The sequence below is a fragment of the Monodon monoceros genome, unplaced genomic scaffold (genome assembly GCF_005190385.1).
Source record: "Monodon monoceros isolate NGI ecotype Baffin Bay Population unplaced genomic scaffold, NGI_Narwhal_1 Super_Scaffold_18, whole genome shotgun sequence".
Classification (NCBI taxonomy): domain Eukaryota; kingdom Metazoa; phylum Chordata; class Mammalia; order Artiodactyla; family Monodontidae; genus Monodon; species Monodon monoceros.
Window position 1 is genome coordinate 59,624,890 of NW_021703774.1, and position 15,481 is coordinate 59,640,370.

At 43.1% G+C, this 15,481-nt stretch overlaps 1 protein-coding gene across 1 annotated transcript in view; it reads right to left on the bottom strand.

Moving 5' to 3' along the window:
- The window catches only part of MPZL1 (myelin protein zero like 1), a 59,919-nt gene that overhangs the window by 13,677 nt on the left and 30,761 nt on the right, over window positions 1-15,481 (bottom strand). Inside the window, exons 2-3 of the mRNA XM_029230093.1 lie at window positions 6,045-6,211; window positions 588-801 (exon numbers count right to left, since the gene is read on the bottom strand). Of these exons, the coding sequence (XP_029085926.1) occupies window positions 588-801; window positions 6,045-6,211 (381 nt within the window). The remainder of the gene's footprint in view (window positions 1-587; window positions 802-6,044; window positions 6,212-15,481) is intronic.

The window sequence follows — 15,481 nt, forward strand, 5'->3', positions numbered from 1 at the left end:
TAGGAACATTAGCTGATAAAGAATGAGCTTTAGAACTAAAAACATTTCTATATACATAATCCCTCTCAGTGCTCTAAAATCAAAGAAAAGCTGGGGATGTGAATTTACCTCAATCTATTCTCCAACAAAGCAGACTTTGTCTCGAAATGAGAGAGCAGAACCTGCATTTCCTGCTTATTCTCCAAAAAAGGTGAAGAAATAGCTATACTGTTTCTGCCAATGTTAAAGCTTTCTCCTGGAGAATATTAAAACAATATTAATCTCCTTCTTTCCCAATACTCACCCCATCCAACTATAATGAATCTGGTCTTACTTCTAATTAACAGTGAAAAATTCATACTCCTTTAATCTGATCAATATGCCCCAGACAGCAGGTTTATAAATGGAGAAATCAGCCACTCCGGTTGGAATGAGCTCCCTGACCCACAGGCATGTTCGGTAGAGCCACAGGTCGATGGAAACAGGGAGCATAACTGTATGGCAGAAATACCCCTTTCAAACACACCCTGAAATGTAACTCTTGTTCTCTAACTAAGCATGAGATAAAGGGGACTGAATCATTACTGCAAAAATACTCAAGGAAGTACCTTTCTCTACAACATAAAGCCTAATGTGTCCTGGCTGGACAACAATGTCAGGCGGATTTTTGACATCACAGATGTAGGTGCCATTGTGTATAAACTGCATATTTTCTATGTTGATTGATGCATCTTTCTTGTCGAGGTCTCCAGCCCAGCTGATTCTGTCCTTAAATGGTGGGTAATTCCCGGCATACACTTGCCCTTGGGAGTAGTGGAAAAACTGCAATTAGAAAAAAAGAACACATGAGCTATTCTCAAAGGTAGAAGTTCTAAACTCTATTATAGGCATGCTGTGAAGTTTTTTTAAAAAAAGACGTCATCCGAGGAGCTCCAATCAAGATGGCAGAGTAGAAGGATGTGAAAAAAAGACTTCATCCAGAAAGAAATGCCACATCATATTACAAATCTCAAGGTATAGAACCTAAGCCAGACAGGGATTTAGAAATCATGGAGTTCAACCCTGTTTCAGTTGGAGAAATAAATGTGTACGTTCTCTCTAAACCTCTCAATAGCCCAGTGGTGTAGCAATTACCACCCACATTTTTATAATAAGGAAATGGAGACTCAAAGAAACCATTTGCCCAATGTCACAATGACAATAGGTGGTGGATCCAGAGTTAAAGTCAGGACCACCTGACTCTTCAAAGCCAATGCTCTGATGGGCACCACAATTGAGCCCAGTGAATCCAAAGGTTTCAGCCTTAACTCACAAAGCTTACCATTAAGATATGCAAAGTCCTCAAGAAAAAGAAGCCTAAATATCACAGATCAGTTAATCTGATGGGTTACCCAGTCTTACTTACTGGTTTCCTACAGAAAAGTCATGGACATGTGAAAGGAACACAGCCCAGACAACCCAAAATGTTCTCGTCCGCCTTTGCAGGTTCAGCCTTTAGCCCCTTTCTCTTTCCACTCTCACTCTCTCCTCAGACCTGCTTTCAGCAAAGGAACTCATTTCTCAAAGTAACTTTGTCAAACCCAGCCCCCTGGAAGTAAGGTCAGGCCTGGTGGGTGGGGATCTATCCTGATATGCGGCTTCAATCCAAGCACCTCTGCTAGGGGCTGGATGTCTGTTCATATTCACAGATGCGGCGATAGCGGGGTTGGGGAGGGTGGTGGAAATGAGCATTAGTCAACCACTGAGCTGCACTGGCAATCCAAACACAACATTTTCAGAACCTTTTGTGGAAGCTGAAAACCCCTGTGCAATCTCATCCATTCCTATGATTTAATGGCCATCTACATTTTGTTAACTCGCAAACCTCTCTCACGCATAGTGCTTCTTGGAGCTCTAGACCCCTAATCCAACTGCCTACTCACGCAGCTGCCTCCACCCTCCAAGTCTGCCACCTTCTCCTATCAACTCCATCTTCTACCTGTGTATCTCATCTTGACTGATGGCTACATGCCAGTCTCCCAAACCATAAATTTTGGAGTTATCGTTAATTCCTCTGTCTTCCTCCCCATCCAATTAATTTCCCAATCCTGGGACTTCCCTGGTGGTCCAGTGGTGAAGAATCCACCTTCCAATGCAGGGGATGCGGGTTCGATCCCTGGTCGGGGAACTAGCATCTCGCATGCTGCGGGGCAACTAAGCCCGCGCTCCACAACTACTGAGCTCACGTGCCTCAACTAGAGCCCGCATGCCGCAAACTACAGAACACACACACCCTGGAGCCTGCACGCCACAACTAGAGAAGAGAAAACCCACAGGCCACAACTAGAGAGAGGCCCGTGCACCACAACAAAAGATCCTGCATACCTCAACGAAGATCCTGCATGCCGCAACTAAGACCTGACGCAGCCAAAAATAATAAATAATAAATCATTAAAGAAAAAAAAAATCCCCAATCCTGTCAATTCCATCTCCTAAGTTTCTCTTTTCTATTTAATTCCCACTGATAATACCTGATTTTCATGTCCTCATCATCTTGGGCTATGACCTCTTAACTGGTCTCAAGCTCCTCTAATCCATCCTCCACAATGCCTAAATGATTATTGGGAAAAAAAAAAATTAAAAACCATTTATCAAATATATACCCTGCGTTTAATATAACTAATGCTTGTTAGGAACTATGAAGGCTCTGAGGTTTTACCCTCCCTGCAAGTCTGCCACAGGTTCACAGATGCTGGCAGAAGACACAAGACTCCTGGGAAGTCTTTGTTCTCATGAAGAAGACTTGGAGACAAAGGACCCTATTACTTACAAACAGCCAGCAGCATGTTTTTATCTGTGGCCCCTGCCCCCCAAGGCCCATAGGGACGGCATGGAGGGGCTTGGGTGGATGCTGTGCGTGCAGAGGCTCGGTATCACAGCTGAGGAGCCCCAAGCTTAGGAAACCCAAATCTTTTATAATGGCCCCAAAGGGAGACATATTACTATCTTGGACAGTAAGCAAACCTGTCCTCTGCTACAGAGGGAGACACCGTCTCTGCCTTCCAAAGCTAGTCGCTGAACAAGAAAGGCAGCCAGGGCCTCCGCTTATAAGATGGGCAGAAATGTGAAGTACCATGAAAAATAACATTCTGACACTCATAACCATGCTGCAAGGTGAGATTCACCTTGCCAGATATTTGGCAAGTGAGGAAAGAGGCTCAGAAAACCTTAGTGACTTACTCAAGGTCACAGGTCTCGGAGACAGAATTCAAAGCTTAAGCTATTTCCATTATTTAATGCCTCTCATGTCTGATCATATCTCGCCTGCCCCAAACCCTTCACCTCTCTTCTTAACCAGGAAATAAACCATAAACTCTTAGCTTAGCAAACAAGTCCTTCTGTCATCTGGTCTCTGCTTTCCTTCCTACCTCATCTACAAACGTCCTCTGAAGCAGCAACACAGACCTACACTACACTCTTTCCCACCTATGGGTCTCCGCAAACCTCTCCCTCATCAGACTGGGTGCCCTCTGAAGGCAGGGTACAAGCTGTATTTCTCTCTGTGCTCCTCCACACTTAGCACATCACAGGAACTGTATATGTTTGCTGAACCGCACTGATTAATAACGCTTTGGTCAAACCAGTAAGAAAAAGAAAAATGAAACAGTAGAAAAACACACACAAAAAGGGACTAGATCTCCTTATCAACCAACATTTATTAAGTAAAAGCCACAGTGTTAAAACCATGAGGGACGCCAAAGGTGTAAGGTAGATCTCTACCCTCAAAATGCTTACATTCAAGATAAAAAAGAGAAAAACTGTCATAGCAAGGGACGTTCTCTCACAGGAGTGGCCCAGATAACATGGGCAGGGAGTTTTTAAGAGCTAAAAAGATCAAAAGAGGTCTTACGGAGGGATCACAATGTGAAGATGGGATACAACTTAAATGGCAAGAGTTCAGAAGTGGAAAAACAAAGCATAAAGCACTTTTTACTAGACTGAAGGAGATCACATGAGAGAATAGAAGTGGGGCTATAACAGACGAGCACTGTTTGCAATGGGAAACTCTGAGGATTCTAACTAGGGCAGTGGTGAGGTGAAAGAACTGTTTTAAGGGGCTTCCCTGGTGGCGCAGTGGTTGAGAGTCCGCCTGCCGATGCAGGGGACACGGGTTCGTGCCCCGGTCCGGGAAGATCCTACATGCCGCGAAGCGGCTGGGCTTGTGAGCCATGGCCGCTGGGTCTGCATGTCCGGAGACTGTGCTTCCGCAACAGGAGAGGCCACAACAGTGAGAGGCCCGTGTACCGCAAAAAAAAAAAAAAGAACTGTTTTAAGACAAGGCACCTGATAGACTGTAGGACTGGGTTGAAAGATGGATAATTTGAAGTGGGGGAATAACCAAGGGGGTTGCCGCACAAGTCCCGGCACACAGTTTTTATCACTTAATGGAGAGCGGAGAAGCAGGAAGGCTGACAAAAAGCTAGATGCCAGAAACAAAGTAGGAAGGGCCAGCAAACGTCCTTATTTCTCAGGGTGGGTGTGAGGAACAGAAGGGAAGAGGTAGTGGATGGGGAAGGAAGGACAGCCCCCGCCCCCACAAAGCTCAAGTTTTAAAAAAAAATAAGGTCCCTAGAAGAACATAAATACCCAAAAAGAACTAGCACAGAAGGGAAACAGAGGGGAGAAAAGATGAGCTCTGTTTTAGACATGTGGACCCTAATTCCATGGACCAGAAAACCCATATCTGGTATGTTGGGCTTGATTTTACTTCTCCTGAAAATCTATAAAAATGAAGAGCGTCCTGCTCATCTTATTAACTATGCCCTGACATTTGGGAGGTAAAGGATCCTGTATCAGTGACTGAACATTCTGGAATTAACCATAATCAGATTGGTGTGTAAGTATAAATTGATTAGCTAAAAACATTAATCAGAAATACGGCATGTTTGGACTTCCCTGGTGGCACAGTGGTTAAGAATCTGCCTGCCAGCGCAGGGGACACAGGTTCGAGCCCTGGTCTGGGAAGATCCCACATGCCACGGAGCAACTAAGCCCGTGCGCCACAACTACTGAGCCTGTGCCCTAGAGCCCGTGAGCCACAACTACTGAGCCCATGTGCCACAAATACTGAAGCCCACGTGCCTAGAGCCCATGCTCCACAACAAGAGAAGCCACCGCAATGAGAAACCCGCGCACCGCAACGAAGAGTAGCCCCCTGCTCGCCGCAACTAGAGAAAGCCTGCGTGCAGCAACGAAGACCCAACATGGCCAAAAATAAATAAGTAAATAAATAAATAAATTTATTTAAAAAAAGAAATACAGCATGTTCTTAATATTAAGGCTTGGGGTATGTAAACCTGCTTTGACCCACATGACAAGAATGTTTTGAGCATAAGTAAAACTGCTCTTTGAAGGAAAGAGCATCTGGGTGTCTTCCTGATGACGCTTTACTTTCTATAGATAAAACAATGTCCTTCACTTCTAGTCTGGCAAAAGATGTCAGTGGGAAATCTTCACAAATTTAAATAATTCTTTGGACTCTCCTGGGTAAATCTGTGTGTTTAATTTTGCATCTACAGGATACATGTTCCACGTTGATGCCATATTTATGGGAAGCAAAAGAATGCCTCTGACTCTGCTTCCCCATGACATTTGTACGAGTTCCTGCTCTCACTCACTCTGGGACTCTTTTACCCAGAACCATACCCAATTGGACCCAGTGAGGAAGTCATATAAATTTGTAATCTCTGACTTTACCTCACCTTTCCTTCCTATTCAGACACAACACCCAAGGGGCCTTCCTTTTTATAAATCCTGAGGGACACATGTCCACTCAAACATCTGGAAATCAGGCATACATTCCAACCCAGTATACAGATAGGTAGATAGAGATATCAATATCAGTATCAATATAGATAAGAAGCTGCATTTAAGAGATGCTGAAGCAAAAGAAGGGCCTTGAAGTCTCTGATAACAAACTCACTCATTTTGCAAGTGCGCAATCAGAAGGATGGATCGTTAATCACACTAGAGCAGTAAAGAACCCCGTGAGGTATGACCAGCGGACAGCAGACAAGCATTCCTACCGACACAGTGGTGTCAGTCCCCTCTGGCTGGAAGCTCCAGGAGACTGAGGTCAACGTGCCGGTCGTGTTAGTTGACTTGAACTTGCATGTCAGCTTCCCTTGTGTCCCATTTGCCACGAAGATTTCTTTTGGTGTATACACCTCCAGGGCCGATACACCAGCAGTCACTGGAGAGAAAGGAACAAGGAAAGCTTAAGGGTAGGATTTAGCATGAATACCACTGTGCATGTTTATCAGAGGACAAAGAAAAGATATAAGAACGTTACAAGATGTATACAGTAATCCATCACCACTGTGTACTATACATTTCTGGCGGAATATTATATAGCCAGGTACTTCCTACAAACTAAACCACCGAGAGTCTGGGATTTTTGCTTTCTAATAAGAAGACATTTTTACTGGTTCAGTTATACCTAATATTTATGTTTTCTTTTGAACTAATAGACTATTTTTCAGAGCAGTTTGAGGTTTGCAGAAAGTAGGGAGTTCCCATATATTCCCTCTCACTTCCCCCAAGCCCGTTTCCCCTTTTATTAACATCTTGCATTAGTGTAGCACTAACGTTGAGAATATTCTATATTTGGAATCACTCAGTAAATGTAGCCTTTTCAGATTGGCTTCTCTCACTTAGGAATATTAATTTAAGCTTCCTCCATGTCATTTTGTGGCATGAAAGCCCATTTCATTTTATTGCTGAATAATATCCTTTGTACGGATGTACTACAGTTTATCCATTCATCTACTGAAGGACATCTCATCATGCTTCTCTGATGTTCTGTTTTTAATGATGTGGAGGCCATATTTTTACTTCTTTAAATAGTTCTCATATTCACCTGCTACATTTCAATTTATATCAAGTTGATCTTTTCTCATCTTCCATATATAAAGCAATTAAAACTGTTTTAGGTAAGAAATCACTTTATTTTAAAGCCATGTTTATTATTTAACTAACCCTTTTCCTGTAAGGTATTTAAGGCAAAAATAACATATCTTGCTTTCATTAGTGAAATCTTACCTACCTCTGGATTTTAGTGTGCTAGATACACGTGTACTCAAGAAATAACTGACCACACTGGGTCACATATTCATTTACTCACTGAGTTTTTTCAGTTAGCCCAAGCCCAGGAAGTAGTAATTAAAATGTCTATCACTTGGCATATAAAAATAGCTCTTTTTCCGAGATCTATCAGAGGCAACTGCAAGAATTATTAAGGATTCCTGCTAAAATAAAATAATCTTCACGCAAAAAGAGACCCTTTCATGGCCTAAAGAAGGTTAGAAAGAAACTTATTTGGCCTAAAAGTGGAAACAATTAGAGCTAATATAGAAGAGATTACAAACACCCATTTTCAAAATAAGGTTTTTTTAAAGAAATAGTCAGGAGAGAATCCCTATCTGCAGTGTTCCAATTATTCCTAGAATGTAACAGACAAGCAGAATAAGGAAGGGTATTGTCACCCAGGACTGATGGTCATATTCAGAATTTTTTCTTCCTGAGGTCTTAACTATGACTCCAGGCTAAGGAGAACAAGAGTACTCCCCCATTCCTCCCAACCATCTTCCAAATGTTTATCCTCACGACACAATGGGCACTTTTGGCCATTCTTCTAAATAAACTGATAGCCACACTGCATCAAGCAGATTTTTTTCTTTTAAAGAGGGTGGATTATTATTATAGGGAACAATGGATTATTCTTCGTGGTCCAAACCTCAAAACAAGCCCTTCTTTTAAACAAGAAGCAAACAAAAGACAGTTCCTTGCTATTGTGGGTAGGCAGAAAAGCAGCCCCAGGGCACTTGAGTTCAAAATGAAGGACAAAGCATAAAACTGGACAATTTGACCAGTTTATTCCAGGGAGAAGCACTGGTTTGTAACCCTTATTTACTCTGTGTGATTGACTAGTTTTCTCCACTGGGATGAGCACTGCATGGAAAGCCACGGTCTTTAAAGTCAACAGATAAAGTTTCTCAAGGATTTTCTCAAACCAGATCCCTGCCACAAGGCCTGGCTGCAAGAACTGTTACCCTGAGATGTTATTTAATGATGCAACTAGGCCAAGTGCCCAAGTTTACAGTCATGGAATTTTGACCAAAAAGACCAACCAAATGCCTAAATGGGCTTTTAGACAATCTATTTAAGAATTTAATTATGCCAAAGCTGGTTAATAAACAAGTGGCTTTTAAAAACAACAACATACCATCACTCTTTGGCTAATTTGGACATGCAGCTCTTAGAGCCAGGAAAATGAATTCCGGCTCCAGCCAATCAGCCAGTTGCAGAAAAATAACTCCATACATAGCTAGTTAACTTCCTCTTATCCCTGGCTCTTTCTCCTACTCTTGTCATAATTCTTGGAGCTTCCATTAGTCATAGGAAGAACCTTCCAAAACCCTGATCTCTTTGTTTATCTTATCTTCTCCAAAGATCTTATCCTCAGGCCTATCCCAGCTGCTAATTCCCATAATCACACCCTAGCCCAGGGTTTCTCAACCCTGGCACTATTGACAATCGGGCCAGATTAGTCTTTGCTGTGGGGCTTGCCTGTGTGTTATAGGATGTTTAGCAGCACCCCTGACCTCTACTAGGTGTCCGTAGCAGCTTTTCTCATTCCAGCTGTGACAACCAAAAGTGTCCTTAGACAATTGCAAATGTCCCCTCCTCAGGGGCAAATTGCTCCTGGTCGAGAACCGCTGCCTGAGACCCTATCATTAATACCTGTTCCCCCTCCACAATCTTAATTTTCAGGCTCTCTGCCCTCTGACTGACCACTTCTGACTTTCCAGAACCCTTCCTCCAATACCCTGATTTTATCAATCCTTCAGCCACATCAGAACCCAGAATCCATCAGTCCTCCAATCCTTTTACTGTCTCATCCCCGGCATGTCTCCACTTGTCCCGCTCGGATTAGATCCACGGTGCAGCACAAGACTCATCCCCTGGCTGCACCGTCAGCTCCCCTGCCTCTCTCTCCCGTCAGCGCATTCGCCCGGCCAGACCTCAACTCTGGTTAAGTCCACTTCTCTATCCATTCTGCATCTCTACCAGGGTGGCTGACCACAGCTGGAGAAAAGCACACAATCCCACTGACTGGTTTTACCTTAAATTCATGACCGCTAACTTCAAAGGGGACTCTTAATGGTGCCCAGCAATCCTCCCACATTTCCCTACTCCATCTAGGCTCCACTCTCCTAAATGACTATTTTATACTTTCCTCTCTAACCTCAACTGTGGACCTCCCCCTGCTTCTCTCGCTCAGCTGATGACTGTGCTTCCTGTTTCCCTAAGAAAACAGAAGCAATCACAAGAGAACTTCTCTGTGTCCCCAACTGCATCCTACCGTCACCTTCTGCATCTGTGCCCTGTCTTCCTATGTGGGAAATGTCTGCACTGCTCTCCACTGTGCACTGGATCTCATCTGCTCTCACGCACCTAGGGACACTGACCCAGCAAGTCTCCCTTTCTCTCCTGAATATTTCATTCTCTACTGAGCTACTGCCGTCAGCCATAGAATTATATACATTTATATCCCAACTTTAGGGGGAAAAAATCTTGACCCTGCATTGCCCCACAGCTAAGATCCCTTTGCCCTCCTCTAACTTGTAAATCTTGAAAGAATTGTCTGCAGTCACTGTGCACAGTCTCCGTCCTCCCACTATCTCCTGAAGGAACCCAGTTCAGGCTTTCATCCCCAGTACTCCACTAAAACTGTTCTTGTTAAGGAATCCAACGACCTCCATGTGGCTAAACCAACAGTTAATTCTCAAATCTCATCTTACTGATCTGCCTGCATTTGATACAATTGATCACTCCCTCCTTTTTTTCCAGTTTGGTCTCTGAAACATCACCCCCTTTTGATTCTCTCCTCATCTCATTACCTGCTCCTTTTCTCGTCCCCCTGACCTCTACATGCTGGACAGTCCCAGATCATCCCTCTGACCTCTTATCCAGTCATTCTCTTGGTGACCTCATCTATATATCTATCTATTTTGGCTGCACCATGCGGCATGCAGGATCTTAGCTTCCCAACCAGGGATGGAACCTGCACCCCCTGCAGTGAGAAACCAGAGTCCTAACCACTGGACCGCCAGGGAAGTTGGTAACCTCATCTAGTTTCAGGGCTTTAAATACCTCCTAAATGCCAATGACCCCTGTACACACACACACACACACACACACACACACGTGTGCATACGTATTCAAACGTTTATCCAGCAATGTCACTTGGATCTAGCTGGCATCTTAAATTTAACAATGTCAAGATTGAACCCCTGATTCCCACCTCCAAATCTGCCCTTCCACGGGCTTCTCCATTTCAGTAAAGGACAACTCCAGATGTCCAGTGGCTGAGGTCAAAGCTCTGGACAACTCTCTTTCTCACAACTTACGTCTAAGCCATCACAAAACGTGTGTCTCTACAAAAAACATATATAGAAGTCGATCTCTCCATGCTCTTTCAGTGCTACCATCTTGGTTCAGGCCACCATCATCTTTCACTCAGGTTATTTCCGTGACTTCCTAAGCTGGTTCTCTCTTCCACCTCATCCACTTAACTGCAGCCAATCCACGGAGAGGCCAGAGAGATCTCGGTAAAATGCAAGTCAGATCTTATCACTCCTCTGCTCAAAACCCTCCAAGTTCCCCACGTCAGCCAGGATCAGGTCTAGGTCCTCACAGTGACCCACAGAGCCTGATGTAAGCTAGCCCCCCGGCCACCTCTCAGACTTCATCTCCTACGCCTCCTCCCTAAACATGCTGAGCAGCCACCCTGTCACCTTGTTGCCCCTCTGCCTGTGATGAGAGCCCCCAGGACAGAGAGTGCTATGGACAAGGAGACAGGAAGTCATGATGACATGAGAGCTGAGAGAAGGGCATTCAACCAAGAGAACTCCTGGGAGTCAGGTGCTCTGCACAGCTGATCTCAGGGCGAAGTTTCAGCAGGGACCTGTACTTAAAACTGCATGTGGTTACCATGCACATCATAGAAGCCCTAAGTGCTTACAGCAGTTTCTGATCAACTGCGATGAGCATGAACGCCAGCAAAGTTTCTCCTATGTGGGGAAAGAGAAGGAAAGCATAGATCTCCCCCTTAGACTACATTCCATGCAGCCCAAGCCAGGGATGAATTCACTGGTTTCTTAAACAGTTGGGAATGGTTTGCTTTGTCAGCCTTTTCTTTTTTTTTAAGTGACTAGGGGTATTATGGAAGTACATAGTAAAATTATTGTGAAATTCAGATGGCTTGTCTTCAGAGTCATAAAAGAGAGTTTTAAGGGGCTAGTTAAAATGGCTAAAGAACGCAAATATAAAGAGCACTGAGATGTAGAGAAACTATTGTTCTAATCCATGTCATCCCATGTCACTGAAGACTGGACTCCCAGTCTGAATAAGATATTACATAGTTTTTTTTTTAAGCCTCAGATTTACAATTATGGTATAGTAGCAAAAATCACTGTGAAAAGTATGAAAACTTTAGTTTAAAAACTCATTGATGGGGCTTCCCTGGTGGCGCAGTGGTTGACAGTCCACCTGCCGATGCAGGGGACGCGGGTTCGTGCCCTGGTCCGGGAAGATCCCACATGCCGCGGAGCGGCTGGGCCCGTGAGCCATGGCCGCTGAGCCTGCGTATCCGGAGCCTGTGCTCCACAACGGGAGAGGCCACAACAGTGAGAGGCCCGCATACCGCGAAAAAAAACCCCAAAAAACTCATTGATGGGGGGTGAAATGTCTGCTGTTGAATCTTGGAAAAACCAATTGCCTCAGGAATAAAAACATAGAAATGAAATGAAATAAAAAGATTAAATGATATACACATGTTTTTACAACCGGCCAACTTTGGATTCTGAGTTACATATTAACTTACAGATAAACTTCAGAACGGTAACAGGAGCTGAGCTTACTTTCTTCCTGGGGAAGGAATCTTGCTAAGTTACACTACAGTTCAAAGGGCAAGAAAACATATAAACAAAAACAACTCTTCTTCTGATGTGCTCTGGGAAACAAATTTCTAAAATGCACCACTTTTGTTGCCCAAAAGTATCATTTAGCAGTGGAGTGATAATGACCCTCAAAGTAGGAGATCAATTCAAATGAAAAAGCCTGCAAAATCATTTGACAAGTAATCAAAAAGTTTGTGCAAGCAACTCACTAAGGGTCATTTCTACAGTAGTCAAATATGATACCCCAAACTTGATATTTTTCCATTTTGGATGGAAACCCAAACAGTTTAGGGGAAAAAGGGGGGTAGGGTGCAAATACAGAATACAAACATCCATCAAAAGCACAAAAAAAGCAAATTCAAGAATGGTTTGCCCAAAGGGCTATTTCCTGACATGATCTATTTCAATATTTTGAATTATTGAAGTAATACAATGTCAATCATGTCTCCCAATGTCAATCATGTCTCATGTTGGTACATGTCAGGGTGACCTTTACGCCAGTAAATTCAAACTCTGATACCACAAAATCATTTAAAATATACTGGAGTGGCATTATTACGAATGAACAAACACTTTCATGGCGTAGTTTAAAATAACAGTGTTTTCATTGTTATTGTTAAAGCAATTCCTTGCCGTGTCACTTCTGGATCCATGTGTAATACACCCTGGTTTGTAAAACCCTTACCCTTTTAACAAACCCTGTTAAGGTTTTCCTTGAAATTGAAAGGCTTTTGTTTTGACTTTTTTTTTTTTAAGTACTTTGATGTTACCAGTATATTCTCCTCTTTAAAAGAGTACAATCAAGCAATTTATTCAAACAGTTTTCCAGGCTATTTCTTGTTTGCTGTTGGTACACAGTGATAATCTGATATTGTAATATCTCCTAGCACAAGCGTAAATGTGACCTTTTAAAACATAGTAAAAGAGAGGGACAAAAGAGAACATTGAACACAAAATTCAGACTAGTGGTTCTGTTTGGAACGGGGCTTATGGAGCAGGATGTGTGCAGCACACACTGTTGGTCGTGTTTAATTTCCTAGGCTAGGTAGTGAGGGCATGGGAGCTTGTTTTTTAATGTGTACCTGCAAAGTGTATCGACGCGTGTGCGCACACACTCGCCCACTCTCTTTCTTTTGTATATATTTTATTTTTCATAATAAAAACTGATGTTTTTTAAAGAGAGAAAGGAAGACATCAGTAGGTGTTAAGAGATTTACTTCTTTAATTCCCGAATGCTCCAGTGAAAGCATCCAGCACATGATTCCCTCCCAGCACAGCTGTGACTCCTATAAACAGGCTGAATAAAGGGAAGCCAATGGACGATGCGTGTCGGTGGAAAAACTGCCGGTGTCTAGTCAAGAGGCCTCACGCCCGCCTCAGCACCAGGCCACTCTGCAGCTGAAGGGGGCTGCTTTCTGCCATGCATCAGGGCTATTCTGGACCTGCTTCAGTTGGGTGGCACAAAGTAAGGGGAGGCTTAAAAAATATACTCTATTCAACGAGCCATAAATATTAATAAATTAAGCTTTTCATTTGTCAGGAACACGCTCTTCCATACGCTTTGTCTAAAGTTATGCTTCAGGCCACAGTCTAAAAATGACTTCCTCCCAGTGTCTGCCCCACATCCCTCACCCTGTGCCCCTTTACATCCTGCCTTTCCCGTCAAGGCACCCTTCACACTCTACGGGAGGGACCTGCTGCCCGGAACCAGGGGAGGGCCAGGGGCTGTGTCCACCTTGTTCACCAAACCAACCTCTTTACCTCGCAAATGCCTGCCCCTGTCAGTGTGCTCGACAAACATTTGTCTGAAAGTTGGAAAAAAATGAATGAATGAAAGGACAGAAGAATAAAAGAGACCAACCACAACTCATTTACGCTCAGCCATAAAAAATTATACTTGCTTCACAACCAATGGCTTCAGCATAATGTCCAACACAAAAGGAATTTCAGAGATTACTCAGGATCAAGTTTGAATGCTGACATCATCTTAGAGGAAGTTTAGATAGGTTTCCTCCAAGAGTCACCTTCCTATTTTGATGAGAAAATCCCAAAGGCAACTTATCTTTTGAAATGTTCAATTAAAATTTTAAAAAAAAGTTATGTACTTTTACTAACACACAGGATTACCAAATTCCTCTCAGAGCTGATTCCTTCTACTCAGGATCGATGGCCAGCTGGCCACATCTTTATCCTTAACCTTTTTGTACCAGCAAAGATCTTTCTGTTTCTCAAATGAGAGATATTCAAAAGGTCATGAATCAGGCTAGTCATTGAACTGATCACTTGACTCCCTAAAGCCCTGGTATTTCTTGTGCGCCCTCCTCTATGTATGTACTGTTCATCTTTCTTTTCTGCTACGGCTTTCCTTCTTTCAATCAGCCATTATCCTTTCAAACCATGCTGGGACTCGGCTTCTGCCCTTAATGGACTGACAGTCTCGTGGAGACAAACGAACAAACATCTACAGTGCAGTGCCTGGCCCCTGGGATGCACCCGGGCTGGTGCAGAGACAGGGCACAGTTTCCACTAAAGACCAAAGTCTCCAATCAAGCAGTGAACACAGACGCCACAGTTGTAGTCAACCTGAATTGTATCATCTGTGTCCAAAGGTTTGTCCCAAACTGTCCAAACATTTCTCATTTCTTAGCAAGGAGATGAAAAGGAGACACTTTTGGGAAGAAATCAGATCATTTTACTTCTGACAGATTGTAGTGAACTAAAATGTTCAGCATAAAGAACATGTTGAAAGCTCTGGGGGCATACCCACGGATAACAGAATAACACTCTCACGTGCTTTATGCTTCCCGGGTGCTGAAATGGCATATCAAAATTTCTACTCAAGCAAAAGACCACTGTACTGTAAATCTGTATTGCCGAGCTCTCAAATTTATTTTATCAGAAGGCCTACAGTATGTTAGAAGATATTTGAACAAAAATGTAATCCAAACCAGAAGAGGCTAATACAAAACATTACAGGAACATCAAAACAAAAGATGGTAAAGTATGTGCCTATGTTCGATGGCAAGAAGGGTACTTCTTGTCTCCAAAATAGGACAAAAGGTAAAGAAGCAATGGACAAGCCATCACTTATTAAGTGCTTACCATGGGTTAAACATTATTAAACTATGGCACATTTATTATTTTTCAGCTTCACTGTTGGGTATTACCTATTGGATGGAAGCTCAGAGAGGTTAAGGAACTTGCCCAAGTGACTTATTCAGCAGCTGTGGAGCCAGAAGTTGAATCTAGGACCCTCAGACTCCAAAGCCTAGCTCTTTTCACTATGCTGATTACCAACCTTTAACAGAGTCCTTTATTCAAACAAAATCTTATGGGGAACCCAATATATAATGGAGATAGAGGTAGTTTTCATATACAAGTCAGACAAGAAGTACTCAAAACTTACAGTAATAAAGTCCCAGAAGTAGAATACAGCACAATGGTTCTCAACCTTGGTTATATTTTGGAATCACCTCGAGAGCTTTGAAAATTAGTGATGG